Source organism: Protopterus annectens, chromosome 9.part0 (genome assembly GCF_019279795.1).
Source record: "Protopterus annectens isolate FY-2018-M chromosome 9.part0, PAN1.0, whole genome shotgun sequence".
Taxonomy (NCBI): domain Eukaryota; kingdom Metazoa; phylum Chordata; order Ceratodontiformes; family Protopteridae; genus Protopterus; species Protopterus annectens.
Window position 1 is genome coordinate 444,115,261 of NC_056743.1, and position 20,001 is coordinate 444,135,261.

Here is a 20,001-nt window from a genome sequence, read left to right on the forward strand (position 1 = left end):
GGGAAGGAAAACACACTGGCAGACAACTTAAGCGGAAATATGACAGACCCACACGAATGGAAGTTGCATCCTCAAGTCTACTCAAAGATAACTCAGGCATGGGGACAGCCAGACATAGATCTATTTGCTACCCACAGAAATTACCAGTTGAAAAAATTCTGTTCAAGGACCTATCATCCACAGGCCTGGAAAGTGGGCCTCTCTCCTTCAATTGGACAACATTGACAGTCTATGCCTTCCCGCCTCTTCCTCTGCTGACCAAAGTTTTATTAAAAGCCAGAGCAGAGAGGCCACAAATGATTCTCATTGCTCCAGACTGGCCACGACAGCACTGGTATCCTCTCCTAAAGAGCCTGTCACACTCACCACCATGGATACTACCTCTAGTTCCTCTTCTGTTGTCCCAGCACAACTACAAAACCCTTCACAGCCAGCTCAAAACCTTAAATCTAGCTGCATGGAGAATACCTTAATTTCCCAACAGACTCGCCTCTCCAAAGAGGTGCAGTATGTCATCTTGGAGGCCAGAAGACCCTCTACTAGAAAAACCTACTCTGCCAAATGGAAACGATTTTGTTCCTGGAATCAGGAAAAGGGCCAGAATCCTTGGGTAATAAATATACCTCAAATTTTACAGTACCTAGCCGAGATGTTAGTGGCCTTTCCTTCTCCTCCATCAAGATCCACGCTTCAGCCATTTCTGCACAATACAATACAGATTCTCCTTTATTCTCACATCCTCTATTAAGGCAGTTCCTCAGAGGGGCAAAAAATATAAACCCCCCACGGAAACCACCGGTCCCAGCTTGGGACCTCAACTTTGTATTGGAAAAGCTGACCCTGCCTCCCTTTGAGCCGGCTTCTTCAACAGAGTTACAATACTTGTCGTGAAAAACAGCCTTCCTTCTGGCCATTACCTCGGCACGCAGGGTTTCGGAGCTACAGGCCCTCATGGCTGTGCAACCTTTCATCATTTTCCATCAGGACAGAGTCTCCTTACGAACCAACCCTACCTTCATGCCAAAGGTAGTATCCAATGTAGCTTTGAATCAGACTATTCATTTACCTACCTTTTATCCAAATCCACAGAACAAAGGAGAGAGACTACTACATTCCTTGGACATTCACAGACAACTTCGTTATTACTTGGACAGAACAAAGTCATTCAGGAAATCTGAGCAGCTCTTTGTGTCCTATGCTACAGGTGCTCAAGGAAAGGCTATTTCCAAACAGACAATTTCAAAATGGATAGCCCACTGCATTCGCTTTTGTTACTCTTTTCATGGAAAACATGTGCCTGTATACATCAGATCCCACTCCACCAGGGCTACAGCTACCTCTGCAGCTTTCCTCAGGGGGATCCCTACCAAGGACATTTTGGAAGCAGCTACTTGGAGTTCAGTGCACACTTTCTCCAAGCACTACCACCTTCCACTATACTCAAAATCTAGAGCGGGCTTTGCCACAGCAGTCCTGCAGGGCATCCTAGCCCCTCCTACTTCCAATTAGTACCTACCACCCTTACTTAGCTTTGGGATTCTACCCATCTGTAATGACTGCAGCTTTATGCACGATGAACATAGTACAGTTTTGTACCTACCATAAATGTAGATGTTCGAGTGCTCATACAGCTGCAGTCCAGGTTACCCCCCTCCGTCCCCTCTTAGGACAGGCCTTATGACAAACACCTTTATCATACAACCTATTTGGGGTATTCTTTTATGGTGTATTTGCTTGCAACTACTGTTTTTGATTTATCTACATTGCATGTTTGCATAATATTATGTTTTGCCTTCCTTCTGGGGGCACCTGACATCTGGGGCAAGAAAAACTGAAGAAAATGGCGTCGGCTGCCTCTTTTATACCCCTGCCACACTGACGTCAGGGAAGAAGCGACAACCGACGCCGGACCTAGACTTTGGAATTCGGCCGACCGAGGACCCGCCTGACGGCAGGATAACCCATCTGTAATGACTGCAGCTGTATGAGCACTCCAAAATCTACATTTATGGTAGGTACAAAACTGTACTGTACCCGCTACTTCTGATTCACAGGTCTCTACTGAGATCCATTTGGAGTCCAGTATGCCGCGAGATACTTCAACTATGGAACACGCGGATGTCTCTACCTTGGATGGGTCTGGAGCCACGGTGCAGGCACCGGCTTCTGAGGGTATATTCAGGCCTACAGACTTGCATATTAAAATGACACCTCCTTCATTACTAGGGCCTAAATCTTGATCCATGTCTAAAAAAAACGATGCCCAGGCCACATGTTCAGGCCTCTATGCCTAAAAAACAAATGATAAAAATGGCTGAAGATCTAATAACTCTAATCAGGGGTACTCAACCCCCCCCCCCCAAGAGGCCTAGAGCTGAGCTTGATTATGAATCTTCTGATCAGGATTCTGTTTCTCCTGACTATTCTGATGACCTGGATTTGTCCATACCTACTTACTAGGATTCTGAAGCAGAGGATTCCATTCCCTCTGCTTCTCCTCCTGAGGATTTTTCTTTTGGGAAAACTTTACATACTTTAAAGGAGCATTTTCCCTGGGAAAGCCAGGAATTTTCTGATTCAAAAAAAAGGCTTAGGGATTTCCTTCTACCTCAGCATATGCCTTTGGCTATACCTACTGTACTAGACATTGTTGATGTTTTCTCGGAATCCAGTTTGGCCCCTGATTCCCTGCCTCCTGCTCCTAGTAAACCTGACAGATACTACAGGGTTCCTAAGTCTTACAAGTTCCTTTTCAAAAATCCTGTTGCAGATCCACAGGGGCCCATGGGCATTAAGGCTTCAACTGCTAAAAATCCTACCCCTTCTGATAGAGACTCCAGGACACTGGATAGATGGGGTAAAAAGGTTTATACTTCTGCAACCTTGGCAATCAGAGCTTTAAACTGCCAATTTCATATGTTAAAATATCAGCAACATGTTATTGGACTGCTTAAACAGAAAATGATGTTGATTCCTGACTGTGTGGAAAATAAAGATTTACACGACTTTACAGGACTCTGCTGAACAAGTTGGAAAACATACTTTACAATGTGGTTTTGATTCTTTAGAGGCCTCTTGCAGGGCTGCTGTTACTGGGTCTGTGCTTAGAAGGCATGCTTGGCTTAAGGAGCAATTGCCTGATCATGTTAAAGCTAAATTGTTGGATGCTCCTTTAAGTCAGGACCACCTGTTTAACAACAAGGCTGAAGAATTTCTTAAAAAGATGGAAGATAAAGCTAAATCTATGCAAACTGTTAAAGATTTTTTACAATTGCAACCTCCTAGATTTAGTAGGCACTGGCCTACTAAGAATTGGTCCTTTCCAGTCCCTTCCAGGTGTTCTCAAGCCAAACCGAGACACAGCAAAAACCCTAGGTTTCAGTCCCAGGGGACTCTCAGAACCAAGCAGTGGGGGGCCTCCACTTCCAAATCTGGAAATAACAAGACACCCCCCTATGGTAAACAGTCTCAATGACTTCCTTTTAAAATTTCCAGGCACTTATCTTTGGACCGCCCCTTTGAGGGGAAAGATTGTTCTTCATGCAAAGAATTGGGAACTCATAACCCAGGACAAATGGATTTTAAATATAGTGTCCCAGGGATACAGATTTCATTTCCACACATTGCCAACACCAAATGGGTGGCCAGACCTGCTCCCAAATCAGTGGGCAGAGGCTCAAAAACAACTGCTTTCCCTCTTACACATGGGGGCTATTCAGCTGGTACCAGAAGAGGAAAAGGGACAAGGTTTCTACTATAGACTTTTTCTGGTACCCAGAAAAGACAAATCATGGTGTCCAATCCTCGACCTGTCTACTCTAAACACCTTTCTGGAGATTCCAAAATTCAAGATGCTGACTCTTCATCAATTACTTCCTATGATAGGCAAAGACGCCTGGTTGGCAACACTAGATTTAAAAGAAACATACCTGCACATCCCAGTCAGGGAATCTTGCAGAAAATACCTACGCTTCAAAGCAGGCTTCACGCATTATCAGTTCTCTGCACTGCCCTTTGGCTTGTCTACTGCGCCCAGGGTATTCACAAAGTGCCTGGCTCCAGTTATTGCATTTTGCAGGCAAAGAAGTATTCATATACACCCATACCTGGACGATTGTCTAATTCAGGCAGAAAGCCAGGGCATACTTTTAAATCATCTGGCATTTGTAAAAAGGGTTCTAACTTGTCTGGGGTACACCATAAACAAAAAGAAATCACAACTGGTACCCTGTCAACAAATTACATTCCTGGGAGCAAGCTTGAATACAACTTCCCAGATGGCTTACCTTACGCCAGAAAAGCAAATTCATTTGGTAACCTATTTCAAACAAGTGGCCACAAAAATGCTGCTCTCTGCAAGACAAATACTGCAAGCCTTGGGGTTCATGGCCTCCTGCATTCTTCTAATTCCATATGCAAGACTGCATATGAGGAAACTACAGTGGTATCTAAAAAGCCTATGGAGTCAACATTCTCACAGCCTGGAAACAATGATTTCTATCATACCTTGCCTACGCCTAGAGTTCCTCTGGTGGGCAGAGGCCTGCTACCAAAACAAGGGACTGCCATTCACACTGCCCCCTGCTGCCCAAACCCTAACAACAGATGCATCAGACTATGCATGGGGAGCTCACCTGGCAGGGAGGTGCATTCAGGGCAAATGGAACCCAAGTCAAACGCACCTACATATCAATCAAAAAGAAATGTTAGCTGTACAGAATGCTCTGACAGCCTTCAAGGACTACATTCTTCCAGGACAACTAATGGAAAAGACGGACAACACCACTGTTATGTGGTACATAAACAAGCAGAGGGGCACACATTCCTACCCCTTCTGCAGACTAGCCGTGACATTGTGGAACACAGCCTTGAGCTACCAAGTGCACCTACAGGCTCAGTTCCTGCCAGGAAAGCTAAATACACTGGCAGATGACATAAGCAGAAATCTCATGGACCCACACGAGTGGAAACTGGAATCAAGGATTTTCAACATGTTGACAAGTGAATGGGGGAGGCCAGACATAGATCTATTTGCCTCCCCACAGAACTACCAATTGGACAAGTTTTGCACAAGGACTCCCCACAAACAAGCCTGGAAAGTGGATACTCTGTCCTTTAACAGGAAAAACCTATCAGTCTATGCCTTCCCCCTGCTGCCTCTGCTCTCCAAAGTTCTACTAAAAGTCAAACTGGACAAACCAAGGATGATCTTGATTGCTCCAGACTGGCCACGCCAACACTGGTACCCCCTCCTGCACAGTGTGTGTCGCAGTTATCTCCATGGTGCCTGCCTCAGACCCCTTCCCTGCTGTCCCAGCAGGAGAACCAATTTCTGCACCCTCCGCTTCCAACATTGAACCTTGCAGCCTGGCTAATCAGTTAAATTCACCCATATCATCCCTCAGCAAACCTGTGATGGATGTTATCTTAGAGGCAAGGAGACCTAGTACTAGAAAATCTTATGCTGACAAATGGAAAAGGTTCTGTGCCTGAAACCAATCTCAAGGGATGAACACAGCAGCTCCCAATTTACCACAGATTTTGCAATACTTAACTGAGATGCTTCACAAGGGCCTGTCTTTTTCCTCCATTAAAATCCACACCTCAGCCATTTCAGCTCATTATAATGCAGAACCTCCCATCTTCTCTCATTCTCTGCTCAAGCAGTACCTCAGAGGGGCCGAAAATTTGAGACCACCCAGGAGAGCTCCAACCCCTGCCTGGGACCTTAACTTTGTATTGGAGAAACTCACTCTACCTCCTTTCAAGCCAGCTGCTACTGCAGACTTAACATTTATTTCTTGGAAAACAGCCTTCCTTTTAGCAATCACTTCAGCTAGAAGGATATCTGAATTACAGGCCCTTATGACAGTGGAGCCTTTCATCATCTTTCATGCGGGCAGGGTGTCACTCAGGACCAATCCATCCTTCATGCCCAAGGTGGTATCCAGTGTGGCTCTTAATCAGTCTTTTCATTTGCCAACATTCTTTCTCAATCCACAGAACAAAGGGGAACGGATTCTGCATTCATTGGATGTGCACAGACAACTTAGATTCTACTTGGACAGGACTAAACCTTGAAGAAAATCTGAACAGCTGCTAGTACCATTTGCTGCAGGGGCAGAGGGGAAGGCTATTTCAAAACAAACCATTTCTAAATGGATAAGCCATTGCATTAATTTCTGCTATAAGCACCATGGAAAACCTATCCCCCAGGGGATCAGATCTCACTCCACCAGGGCTGCATCTACTTCTGTAGCCTTTCTCAGAGGTGTTCCTACCAGAGGCATCCTAGAGGCTGCTACCTGGAGTTCTGTACATACTTTCACCAAGCATTATCATTTGCCAATTTTCTCTAAATCCAGAGCGGGCTTTACCACTGCTGTCTAGCTAGTCCTAATGCTATATAAATTTCCCCTCCCAACCATAGCTTTGGGAATCTACCCAAATGTAATGACTGCAGCAATGAAACATGAAGAACATAGTACAGTTGTGTACACTTACCATAAATGTAGATGTTCGAGTGTATTCACTGTTGCAGTCCTGGTTACCCTTCCTCCAACCCCCTAATTTCTTTTGGCTAAACCTCTACTTTCCTTTACTAAGCTTAAAAGCCTTTTTGGTGTATTTGCTTTTTGTTGAAGGTATACCTTTCTGTTTTTATGTTTATTTGCTCCCCATTAGGGGGGCACCTGACATCTGGGGCAAGAAAAACTGATGTAATGGCATCAGCTGCATGTTTTATACCCCTGATGACCTGACGTCATGGAAGAAGGGACAGCAACCGATGCAGGACCCAAGACTTTGTTAATCAGGCTGACTGAGGGCAACTTGCCAGCAGATTATCCAAATGTAATGACTGCAACAGTGAATACACTCGAACATCTACATTTATGGTAAGTGTACACAACTGTACTTTCTGACTACTGCTCCGATCTCTTCATTATCTCGGTCTGTCGAAGGATCTTGGGGCGGATGCTCTCTCGTCAGCTCCGAGGAGGGAGTGGCATCGGACCCTTGTCCAACCATGCTCTCCCTCTCGGGGCTTCAGTGCAGGTGAGCTCGGCTCCTACATCAGCCTCGGAGACATCGCCCTCGGTTAGGAGGAGATCTCCAGACTCTTTGGAGCTGGGGACTCTTTGGGCAGGGACCACGGTGCCTTTGAGGTGATGAGAGTGCTGTCCCCTGAGACCACTCCACCCTCGGCTCCATTGGCTCCTACTATTTCAGTGCCTGAGTCTGCCTCTTACCCCCCCCCCCCAAGCATAGGGAATCCATGCTGCAGGACACTCCATTGGGCAACCCCTCCTCTTCCGAAACCTCCTCTTAGCACCCCTCAGAGGAGATCCCTTGGAAGAGAAAATGCAAGAAGAAGCATTTGGACTCCCCTGAGTCCCTCACTTCAGAAATAGACTTGGAGGACTCATAAGGGGTCCCATGGTCCCACTCTGAGGATGTCTCTTTTTCAGACATCCTGAAATCCTTAGAGGGGTGGCTGGAAATCCCTTGCCCCTTCTGAGGACGAGTCTGTGTACCTGGATGCATTTGATTCCCAACCCTCCACCTCTTGGGTGTCCCCACCTTTCGACCCTCTACTGGCTTTGGTGAGTCGGAAGGCCTGGAGCTCTCCAGAGACTATGGAACCAGTTCCAAGGAGGCCCAATAAATTCATAAATGCTCCAGAGGAAAGGTCCTTTCTATCAAAGGGTGTGCCTGTTAATGCTATGGTGGAGGTAGCAGCCACCAAAAAAGAGCAGAGACTTCTTCTGTCCATCTGCTGAACAAAGTGTCTTATACGATGGACAGGTATTGGAAGCATATGTTTGCTTCAGCGGCTTTTACTCTCAGGTCACTGAATTATTTGTCTCACTTCACACGCCTTCAAAGGGATCTCCTGAAGGAACTAGGAGAAGCCCTATAGGATCCTACAGCTGAAGGAACTGTGAGCAAGGTGGCTTCACAGCTTGCGACCTTGACATCTATAGTTAACTCCTCCATGTGGCTGATCTCCTACAGAGCAGATGGAGTGAGTAGGGCAGCAGGCACGGGAGTTTCTTTGCGCAGACATTCCTGGATGTGCCTTTGTCAGTTTGCGGAGCCCTTGAAGTCCTCCTTTACCAATACCCCCTTTGACGGCTTGTCGCTGTTCGGGCCTCGGGTAAAAGAGACTCTTGTCAGGTGTAAACGAGATGGCAAAACTCTCTCTGCCATGGGAGTACGTTTTTCCGACCCCTCTAGACCTTACCCCAAGGGTCAGAAGAGCGGGAAGATTTGGTTCAGAAAATTGCAGGGAGTTTTGCCTGACACACATGGGTGTAGACATTTCCCCCAGAGGCAGAGGGGGAAATAACAGGAGATGCTGACAAAATCAGGCCGACAGGGATACCTTCTCTGGCAGGCCTTTCCAGCACTCCTGAAAGAAGGCCCGACTGTCTGCCTCTGGAGGCAGTCGGGGGCAGATTATCCCAGTACCCCAAAGCCTGGCAAACAATCACGGAAGATGCATGGGTACTGTCGATAATATCCAGGGGTTACAAAATTCCCTTCACCCAACCACCCCCTCCAGCAAATCAACATGCAACCCCAGACGTTCCACCCAGTCTTCAAGATCAAGCAAACCTAGTAGTTCAAAGGTTGCTAGAAAAAAGAGCCATCCAAGAAGTCCCCGCAGACCAAATCGAATCCGGCACTTACTCAAGGTTCTTTTTAGTTCTGAAAAAGTCAGGAGACTGGAGACCCATTTTGGATCTCAGCAAACTCAACAAATCAGTCAAGAAAACGAAGTTCCAGATGGTAACACTGCAGTCCATTCTTCCCTTTTTGGGTCAGGACAACTGGATGTGCTCTATCGATCTCCAGGATGCATACTACCATATAAAAATGGACAGGCGGCAGTCCAGGAGGTACTTACACTTCCGGCTAGGAGCCAGTCATTACCAGTTCAGAGCTCTGCCCTTTGGTCTCACCACAGCCCCCAGGGTGTTCACCAAATGTATGGCAGTAGTCACGGCTCATCTGAGGCATCTAGGATTCTGGGTGTTTCCATATCTAGATGACTGGCTCCTCACTGCCACCACCAAGCATCAACTCATCGAGGCACGGGACTTCACTATTCACACCTGTACACAACTAAGCATCACCATAAACTACGAAAAGTCTGCCTTGTTGCTTTGTCAGTATGTTTCATTTATAGGTGCAGATTTAAACACAAGGGCCATGATAGCAAAACTGCCTCATGAAAGAGGGTTAACCATTCCTCGTCAAGTTTCAATCCTCTTGGCAGACAAGAGAATCCAGACAAAATCTGTCCTCAAGGTCTTGGGTTCGATGGCTGCAGCAATTACTCTGGTCCCTATGGCATGCTTCCACATGAGAATTCTGCAGTGGCTCCTTTTTGTTCAATGGTCATTCCAGGATTTGCCAGTGTCACATCAGATATGGATCACAGAGTCTTGCAAGAAGGATTTAGCATGGTGGCTTCAATCCCCTCTGGTATCAATGGGCCCAACCCATAGCCATAGTGACCACGGACACTTCCCAGATTGGGGGGGGGCATTATCTGGGACAGACTGTTCAAGGGTCTTGGCAAGAACACGAGTACCACTTGCACATCAATGTCCTAGAGATGAGAGCAGTGCTTCTGGCATTGCAAGCACTTCAAGACTCTCTACCTACAGGGACTATAGCGATTCAGACAGACAATATGTTGGGAATATGGTACATCAACAACAAACAGGGCAGTACCAGGTCTTATTCCTTGTGCCGAGAGTCTCTATGACTATGGCAATGGGCGATGTCTTCCTAACGCTTTCTTGTCACAATGCATATTCTGGAGAAATCCAACGTGATAGCGTTCAAGCTCATTCTAATGCCTCACGAGTGGTCCCTGAAACAGAAAGTTGCAGAGTTGATTTTTCGCAAATGGGTCCAGCCATGTTGCGATCTTTTCGCCACTCCCCTCAACAACAAATGCAGCAGCTACTTTGCCATAGTCCCACCACTGGGACAGTCATCCAGGGACACAATGGTTCATGATTGGCCCCCGGGACTGCTTTATGCCTTCCCACCATTTCCCATGATCCCCAAGGTTCTTCAGAAAGCTAAGTCATTGGGTTGCAAGTTAATCCTCATTGTTCCTTACTGGCCTCGACAGATTTGGTTTCCATTCCTCTGGCCTCCTCTGCAAGGAGAGCCTTGGATACTGGACTCAGTTCCAGATGTTCTGACGCACCAGTCGGGTGCTCTCCACCCTTCCATCCATACTCTCAAGCTGATGGCTTGGTTTCTCCACTTCCGGTCTTAGCCAGGCTCCAAGATGTTTCCCTGGCAGTTCAACACATTTTGATTTCATCCCATAAACCCACTACAAGAAAACGTTATGCTAGTAAATGGAAGAGGTTCTTTTGTTGGGCAAAAAAGAATGACAGTGATCCCTTTACTGCCCCCATTTCTGAGATTCTGGATTTCCTGACTGAAACATTCAAACGAGGAGCAGCAGCAGCTACTATCAGAGTCCAACTAACTGCCATTTCAAATTTCCATTTAGGAGAAATGGGATCTAACATCATGTCCCACAGACTAAGTAAAGCATTCCTAAGAGGTACTTTCCTCTTAAGACCTCCAATAAGAGAACCTCTCGCCCTCTGGGATTTAAATCTAGTTTTAGAGTCTCTCATTCTTCCTCCCTTCAAGCCAGCTAATACCTGTCCTCTAAAATTTTTTACTTGGAAGACCTTTTTCTTAACCGCCATTACTTCAGCAAGGAGGGTTTCAGAGTTGCAGGCCTTATCTACTCATTCCCCATACTTGATTTTCCACAAAAATAGAATTTCTCTCAGAACCAATCCCTCCTTTTTTACCCAAGGTGTGTTCAGAGCATAATTTAAATCAATCTGTAGAGCTTCCTGTATTCTTCCCCAATTATGGCAACAAGACAGAGTATAAGCTCTGTCAATTGGATGTTCATAGACAGTCACGTTTTATTTACACAGGACTAAAGATTTCAGAAAATCTGACCAATTGTTTATATCCTTTGCAGACAACAAGAAAGGTTGTCCAGTCTCTAAAGTGACCTTACCAAAGTGGCTGTCAGACACTATCATCTATGTTTATGCTTTGCAGAACAGAGAACTTCCAGGAAAAATTAAAGGACACTCAACTAGGGCCTTGGCTACTTCTATTGTCTTTCAAGCCAAGCTGCCTTTAGATTCAATCTGTGTGGCAGCTGCATGGGCTAATCCCCATGCCTTTATCTCTCATTACAAAGTAGATTCCTTTGGTTCCAGGGTCCTGAAATGTTTTTTCCAGTGAGCCACCCAAGATTTAGGTGCTGGGGAAGTTGTTCCAACCAGCAAGAAGGAGGCAAGATGGGACAACATAACATAAAGAAGTTATGTACTCACTATAACGTTCCATGTTTGTTGTCCTTCATCTCACCTGCCTTCTTGCATCCCACCCTCCTTCCCCTCCTGGAGGATCAAGAGGAGTTTTCTTTCTTTCTGTTTGGCTACATTGGCTGAGTTCTGTTTTTTCTTACCAGTTGGTTAGACCTAGTCTTTCCTACCTTTATCTTGCTGATGTTTACACACTCATGTGCAGGTCCCCTTTTTATAAGCAAGTTTAGTAATATTTGGACCTATTTAGTCTGGTGGGTTATCACAAACGAGATCTAGGTAACTACCGCTAGGTATGTTGGGATAAGGGCTAGCCTCGAGCCAGTAAAAAGCTCTCGAGCTATAGTATACGGCCAAGTTGGAGCCGAGGATCAGCTCCAGACCCAACCAACAAGAAGGAAGGCAAGATGAAGTACAACAAACATGGAACGTTATGGTGAGTACATAACTTCTGTTTTCTCAAACATTTTTGTTCATTTTTTGTTCACTTAAACTGCAGTTTAGGAAGAGACCGTGTCATCATAAGTATAGATATGATTATAGTAAAGCACCTTTGTCATTGATTACATTAGTTTTTTTCTTTCCATGTATCTGACTGCATTTTTAGGCATGCGAAGGTGAGAACAAAGGGTGATAAAGACATTGTCGTTTATGAGGATATTGCAGGTGAAATAAAGTTTTCTGACCGATTACCTCATCCAAACAATCTCAACAGGTGAGCTATAGGAATCCATCCGGGTGAGAAGTGGTGGTATTTTTATTAGTTCTTCAGTCTTGGCAGTTTAGCTCAGTGACATCAGCCATAGGTTCTGAATCAGCAATATGTACAGTTGAAATTCTTTTTTAGATAAGATGCATATTGTGTTGGATTAGCAAAGAACACAGTTACACATGGGATTTGCTTATGGTTATATATATCTCAGATGACAAAGTAAACAACCCTGCGCCATTTAGGTGTACCATGTGAATTCAGTTTTATTTCTACTTTCTAGGTAATAAGCCATGTTTTCTGTTTAAGTATTGTTATTCACAGATCAGTATATGATATTCCATGCTTTACACAGAAACGTTATTCACAGGTCAGTATATGATGTTATTCTAGTTTCCAAGTCGTATTCCATGTTTTACATATAAGCTTGTTATTCACAGATCAGTATATGATATTCCATGCTTTACATAGAAGCATTGTTATTCTCGGGTCAGTATATGGGGTTATTCTAGTTTGTAGGTCATATTTCATGCTTTCCATATAAGCATTGTTTATTCAGAGATCATTTTATGTCATTTCGCACTATTGCTAATCTTGATGCTTAAATGACATTAATGGTGACTTGGCCATCATACAATATTCATGGTGTCAACAGGGCAGTATGCGCACTCTAGCTGGAAGAGGAACAAGAAGGTTATCGAACACCAGTAAATAAAGCATCTCTGCCTGTCCTACTGGTTATAACCTCCAGATCCAGTCTTGTAACCAAATCTGGACAGAATGTACTGGTATCTGTACTTTTTAGTCTTGGGTATATAGGCTTCTTTGTTAAGTGCTAATTGAGCAGTCATTTGTGTTAAAATATTTTGCAGGTGCCATAGCATTATATTTTCATTAGAATGCCTTCAGTAAAAACAGACATCCCTGATTTCTGTACATGATGTAAGCATATTTTGGCTATGACTAGGGCAGCATTATGACATGCTGGTTAGTGTTGTTACCTTTCAGAAGAGTTTTAAGGCTCATATGTTCAAGTGCTGACTAATTTTGGGCTGCCATTCCTTCTGCACTGAAATGGCAGAAATCTGGGGAAGAAGGAGGAAAAGCCAGGGGTCATCCTGTCCATGACGCCATTTACCCTGGAATCACTCCAACTCTCCTGTTGTGGCACTTGTACTCCTTTTACAAGCTGTCCCCATAGCAGAGCAAGTCCCTCACTAGGCATTTTATTTGTTTCTGTTTAACCAGGTGGATGGTCTCATTTTTGATCCTTATCAGACAAGCGCAAAGCACCCAAGGAGAGTTTGCATTGACATTAAGGTAGTACCAGTACATATACATGCATATAAATAGAAGTAAAATAGAAGTATTTCTGATATATTTGAAGGCAGTGATGACACAGCAACAGTTGACATGTTTGTAGGCAACTTTGTATATGACAGTAGTGACAATACAGAAGTATGGCATGAATACATGCAGTAGACACATACATATTTACATAATATTTGCAAACAATTAACTACTGTTATTTACAAATGATATAACATTTCTACTGGTGTGATATGTGTTGCCAAGGAGAGAGAGGTATGTCATTCTTATCCAACCATTACTGATCAACACTTCTAAGTTCTGTCACCAGTGTGCTACTGATGGGCTTCTCACATATAGTCAAATTGCAAGTATACCAAGGATTTTTGTGTTCCACATGATGGAGTGATCCCATAGTAGGTATATGTAAAGAACAGTAAGTAAGTATTTATTTATTCTGTTTATTGGGTAAGTTAACTGCCCTGAGATCTGTTGCCGGCATGACCTGGATGCCCAAGCCCAAGTTTTTACAACATGGTACACTGCAGCATATCAATTACACCAACAGCAGTAAACTTTTGTCATAGAATTATACAGATAAAACTAAGCACATATTTATTCAACCTGATACATTCCAGGATAAAGATTACATCAGTGTGTAGTTTTTTTTCTGTCACAGCTTACAAAGACTTGTATAGCTATAAATAAAATGATGTACATAAAAAGGTAACATTGAGCTGATATAATTTCATCTTTTTTCTGCTGGAATGACATGTTCCAATAACAGATAATTAATATCTGTCTTTTGTAAGTTCTAAGGTAACTGCCCTTTTAAGCTCTGACAATTTCCGTTTTGGTGCTTGAATTAACCTATCCCATTTGGAGTGTCCTTATCCATGTAATATCCCTAGTGAGGAGATCCAGGAGTGAGATAAAGCATTTAAAAGCTGCCTGTGTCCATTAATACCACAGGGGGCAGTCCTATGGTAAATTTTCTATTACCCATCCATAGATCCAAGTTACATTTGAGTGTAGTCAGAGATGATCTTTGGTTTAAGTGGATGCAGAGTCTCTTCCAAATCAGTGATATCCTGTTTGAGATATACTTCTCCCTCCAGCCTGTTCTGTTGATATAGAAGAAGAGGTTTAGAGTATTTCTTATGCCATATGACTTGTTGAAGTGTGCAGTAAGCCCATCAGTATTGGGTTGGAGGATTCCTTATATGCTAGACACAGGTCACCTCTTAGCAGTCTGTAGGATCCTGAGTATAGTGATGGAGCTTTAAGTCAGTCTGTGTAGGAGATGTTGTTGTAGGATCCTGAGTATAGTGATGGGGCTTTAAGTCAGTCTATGTAGGAGATGTTGTTGTAGGATCCTGAGTATAGTGATGGGGCTTTAAGTCAGTCTATGTAGGAGATGTTGTTGTAGGATCCTGAGTATAGTGATGGAGCTTTAAGTCAGTCTGTGTAGGAGATGTTGTTTAGGCCTTGTATCCTGTTAGTACTGTAGCTTGGTGGGCATTTCAGTTTTTGCATGTGTCTGTATAGATATGTGCCAAGGGGGCATTATACTCAATTGGTGTAATGAGGGCTGAATAAAATGGACAGTGACTTCTCTAGAAATAAACACAATCCCTTTGTTTCTGTCTGCGCTTGGTTGAACATTAGGTCACTGTACACATAAGTTCCCAAATCCAAACAACTGGATCAACTCTTAGATGACTTCCCAAATGATATGATGATGTATTTTTGGTGTTTAGTTTGAGTCCATGGTTTTGGCACCTGTTAATTGTTTGGGACAAGTCTTCCTGCAGGATGACCAAGTCATTTGGGGATTCAGTGACTGCTAGCTTGCAGTCATCTACAAATTAAGTCAGTCATTGTCCTTTGGTATTAGCTTTTACTTCAGAGAAGTAAATGCCAAACAGGAGAGGTCTCAGTACTGAACACTGGGGGACTTCACTGGTGACTGTTTTCTTTGTTGAGGTAGCGTCCCCTATTTTGATTTCCTGCATCCTATCTGTTAAGCAGTTGGTAATCCAGCAGGTGTCATAGGGGTTTATTCCCAGTTTAGTTAACTTTTCTAGCATGCCTGTGTGGGGGATGGTGTCAGAAATATTTGCCAGGTTGAGGTACACGGTGTGTACCATTTTCCCTTCATCCATTACATTGGTGACATTTTCAAAAAACTCCCCCAGGTTGAGAAGCATGACCTACCCTTGACGAGCCCAGACTGAGACAGTTCCATTGTTTTTGGGGTCCTAATGTCCTTAATGAATAGTATGTCTTTCCATGGCTTTGCATATGACATTGGTCATATTGGCCAGACTTATTGGTGTGTAATTGCCTGCTTCTGTAGAAGGTCCTCCCTTATGGAGAGAAATGACAGTGTTGTTGGGGTGGTGGCTAAATTATGGTTCATGCTGTATAAAATGCATCTAGTGTATTGTCAGGACACTGATGTAGTAGGTCCCCTTCATAGTATTGAAATTGCAGAACATCAAACCTCTGATCATCAAGGACAAGAGGATAGAGGTTCTGCAATGTCATACTCAAAAAGTGAAAACTTATTTCACGTTTTTGCAGAGGGGCAAGCCCCCCCCCCCCACACACACACACCCCCTGCTACTAAAATATACCAACCCTGAGATTGCACTACAGTGAAGAGAATGGCACAGAATGGGATATTTACTGTTTTCTTCACCGTAGTGTGATCTCTGAGTTTGTATAGTTAAGTAGCAGGGGGTGTGAAGGTGCAGGGGGGGCTTGTCCCCCTGCAAAAACTTACAAGCAGAGTTTTATGTTTTTTAATTTAGTCTACTTTCATGTTTGATGTTGTAGAACATTGATCATCTCGTCCTCGATATGTGGTTCAATGTTCTGTAACTTCGAGCATTTGAAGTAGACATGATGCAATACATTTAGTTTTTGATGACACTTTTAGGACTTGGTCTTATATGATAGCCGGAGGGTAAGGGGTCAAGTACATCTTCTGGGAAGCTTGAGTTGAATATATTGGCCAGTAGAGTCACTGTATCTTCAACCTAAGTGTAGGTAGCATCGTTCACAGTCAGTTCAGTGTATTTTTGTGTTTAGTTCTGAGATTACACACAAAAACTAAAAAAGGTCTCCTGATTGTCTTTGTCTTGAGTAGCTAATTTAGCCTGAAACTTGGCTTTTGTGGATTTTATTAAGCTCCTGAGTTTGTTTGTTTCAGTGACAAGGGGTCTAGCATTCTGGAAATTAATCTTTTTATGTTTGATCAAAAATCTCTTCCTTTTATTGTAAAGCTTGTTGATATTATGGTCACCTCATGGACTGTTTGTTTCTGGGGCTTGCCCTGCGCTTGCTGCTGGAAGGTACTGTAAATCTTGTTGATAATGTGGTCTCACCATGGTTTGTCCTGTGCTTGTTCCTACAGTGTAATGTAGAGCTTGCTGATATTGTGGTCTCACCATGGGGTGTTTCTGGTGTTTGCCCTGTGTTTGTTCCTGCAGAGTACTGTAAAGCTTGCTGATATTATGGCCTCACCATGGGGTTTTGCTTTTGGGGTTCCTGCAGTGTACTGTAAAGCTTGTTTCTGGGGTTTGCCCTGCGCTTGTTCCTATAGTGTGATGTAGAGCTTGCTGATATTATGGTTTGACCACAGGGATTTGTTTCTGGGGTTTGCCCTGCATTTGTTCCTACAGCATACTCTAAAGCTCTTTGATATTACGGTCTCACCAAAGAGGTTTGTTCCTGCAGGGTACTGTAAAGCTTGCTGATATTATGGCCTCACCATGGGGGGTTGTTTTTGGGGTTCCCGCAGTGTACTGTAAAGCTTGTTTCTGAGGTTTGCCCTGCACTTGTTCATACAAGGTGTGGTAAAGCTTGCTGATATTATGGTCTCCTCATGGGGGAATGTTTCTGACATTTGCCTGGCACTTGTTCATGAAGGATATTGTAAAGCTTGCTGATATTATGGTCTCCTCATGGAGTGTTTGTTTGTTTCTGGGGTTTGCCCTGCGCTTGCTGCTGGAAGGTACTGTAAATCTTGTTGATAATGTGGTCTCACCATGGGGGGTTGTTTCTGGTGTTTGCCCTGTGTTTGATTCTGCAGGGTATTGTAAAGCTTGCTGATATTATGGTCTCACTGTGGGGGTTTGTTTCTGGGGTTTTGCCCCGTGCTTGTTCCTATAATGTGATGTAGAGCTTGCTGATATTATGGTTTGACCACAGGGATTTGTTTCTGGGGTTTGCCCTGCATTTCTTCCTACAGCATACTCTAAAGCTCTTTGATGTTATGGTCTCACCATAGGAGGTTGTTCTTGCAGGTTACTGTAAAGCTTGTTGATATTTTGACCTCAGCTTGAGGGTCTGTTTCTGAAATTTGCCCTGCACTTGTTCATGCAAGGTGTGGTAAAGCTTGCTAATATTATGGTCTCATCATGGTGGGTTGTTTCTTACATTTGCCTGGCGCTTGTTCATGCAGGATATTGTAAAGCTTGTTGATATTATGGTCTCACTATGGGAGTTTGTTACTGGGGTTTGCCCTGTGCTTGTTCCTGTAGTGTATTGTAAAGCTTGCTGAAATTATAGTTTCACCAAGAGGGTTTGTTTTTGAGGTTTGCCCTGCCTTTGTTCCTACAGTGTACTGTAAAGCTTGTTGATATTATGGTCTCACCGTGGGTTTTGTTTCTGGGGTTTGTCCTGCGCTTGTTCATGCAGTGTACTGTAAGGTTTGCTAATATTATGGTCTCACCATGGGGATTTGTTTTGGAGGTTTGCCATGTGCTTGTTCCTACAGGGTGCTGTAAAACTTATTGATATTATGGTCTCGCCATGTTTTTTTGTGTGTGGTTTTTGCCCTGCATTACTTCCTGCAAGGTACTATAAAACTTGTTGATATTATGGCTCCACCATGGGGGGTTGCCCTGCATACCAGCAAACTACCATTTTTTCCACTCTTTTTTTTTTTTTTTTTTTAATTCAAGATTCAGTCCATCCTATGACCCATTAAGAAAGGGTCCCTGATTTTCAGTGCATTTACTGTGTTCTTACCATATCAGTTGTTCAGCAACAATCATTAATAGGTCGCATATTATTTTTCATTGTTCCCCTGTGCTAGAGTGGCCCTTCCATCCAGGATCAAATGGCAAAGAAATATATTCTTACTTGTCAGCAGTATAGCTGTTAGATTGTCATTGTTAGATTTTGATTTGCAAGAAGCTTAATAGTGCTTGGAGGCTAACTGGCCAACTTATAGGCTAGTCAAACTTCTGTAGTAAGCAGATGACTTCACAGCTAGCATTGTCACGGAGCAAATGTGCCCCAAGTGTGAGATCTTCAGAGAGAAAAATATTTGCATTGTGTTTGACAGGATGGACATAGTTGTAGGACCCATTAAAGTAGATCCCATTGCAGTTCAGCTGGTATGGTAAATATGTAATGTATCTGATGTTTCTCACCCTTCTCTGTAATACAGCTTTTATACTATCTTTGGAACATAAATGTCTCTTTATCCTTTTTTTGCCATTTTTACCCTTCACAGTCCTTTCTGCATTCCTATTCTTGTAGCACTTGTCATTTTCACACAGCAAGACCACTTCTCATGTATCCTGCAGACTCCCAGTTCCATACCTGCAATTTTTGCTTCTTTACTACAGTTTATGGCTGTGTAAAATAATGCAAAAAAGAATGTGATGTTGTTCGTCTTTGATCTCCCTGTTCTGTGACCCTATCTTAAACTGTATAGTTGAAAGAGCCTTATTAGTCGATGGTACAGTTCTCCATTCTCTGTGCAACCTCTAGTTTTCTTAATTCTAGGTCCAGTTCCGTCACATTTATTGGTCCTTCCTGTTCTTCATGAGTGAAATCTTTTCACCCTGTATACTGCAGTGCTCCAGTGCTAGGAGTAAAATTCACATTCTGATTGCCTTTTTACTTGACATTACAACTCCTGGTACTGGTTGTACATTTTACAGCCTGTTTCCTTGGTTGTGTTTGTCATGGGTGAGGGGGTCCATAGATAATGTCTGCCTACTTACTTTCTATACTTTCCACTTTCAGCTTGATTGCCAGGAAGCTCACAATATCTCACTCCTGCTCTTCTTCCTTTTATCAGCCTCCACTTCTGTCGTATTACATTTTTATCTGTTTCTTCACGTACTGCTGTCTCACCTCCTCCCCCATTTCTTTCTGTCCTTTCTAAATCTGTTACTATGCATATCCCAGTCCTTACTGCAGTAACCCTAATTCAATTTGATGGTTTCTGTGTGCACATTCTTTACCACTGTTAGGATCTGTGGCTCAGATTCTTTTTCTACAGCCTTCCAACATTACTTTGCAAAGATGTCAGAAACAAAAAAACAAAATGTCACTGTAAATGAAACACTACCAAACAGGTAAACGCTCCTTGCCAAGTTGCATAAATATAAATAATCAATAAAAAGACTTGCCAAATTGCAATAATGCAATAAATGATCCAGGAATATCCAGTTAATGTTCTCAACAAATCACGAAGTGAATGCGAAGTAAATATATAAAAACAAAGCAAAACTTTATATGAGATAAGCGCTTTCGCTGTATGCAGCTTCCTCAGATCTCTTAAAT

At 43.4% G+C, this 20,001-nt stretch overlaps 1 protein-coding gene across 2 annotated transcripts in view; it reads left to right on the plus strand.

Moving 5' to 3' along the window:
* The window catches only part of IKBKB (inhibitor of nuclear factor kappa B kinase subunit beta), a 1,482,168-nt gene that overhangs the window by 716,848 nt on the left and 745,319 nt on the right, over window positions 1-20,001 (plus strand). For both annotated transcript variants that reach the window (XM_044082985.1, XM_044082984.1), the window contains one exon: window positions 12,001-12,108. In XM_044082985.1, the coding sequence (XP_043938920.1) occupies window positions 12,001-12,108 (108 nt within the window). The remainder of the gene's footprint in view (window positions 1-12,000; window positions 12,109-20,001) is intronic.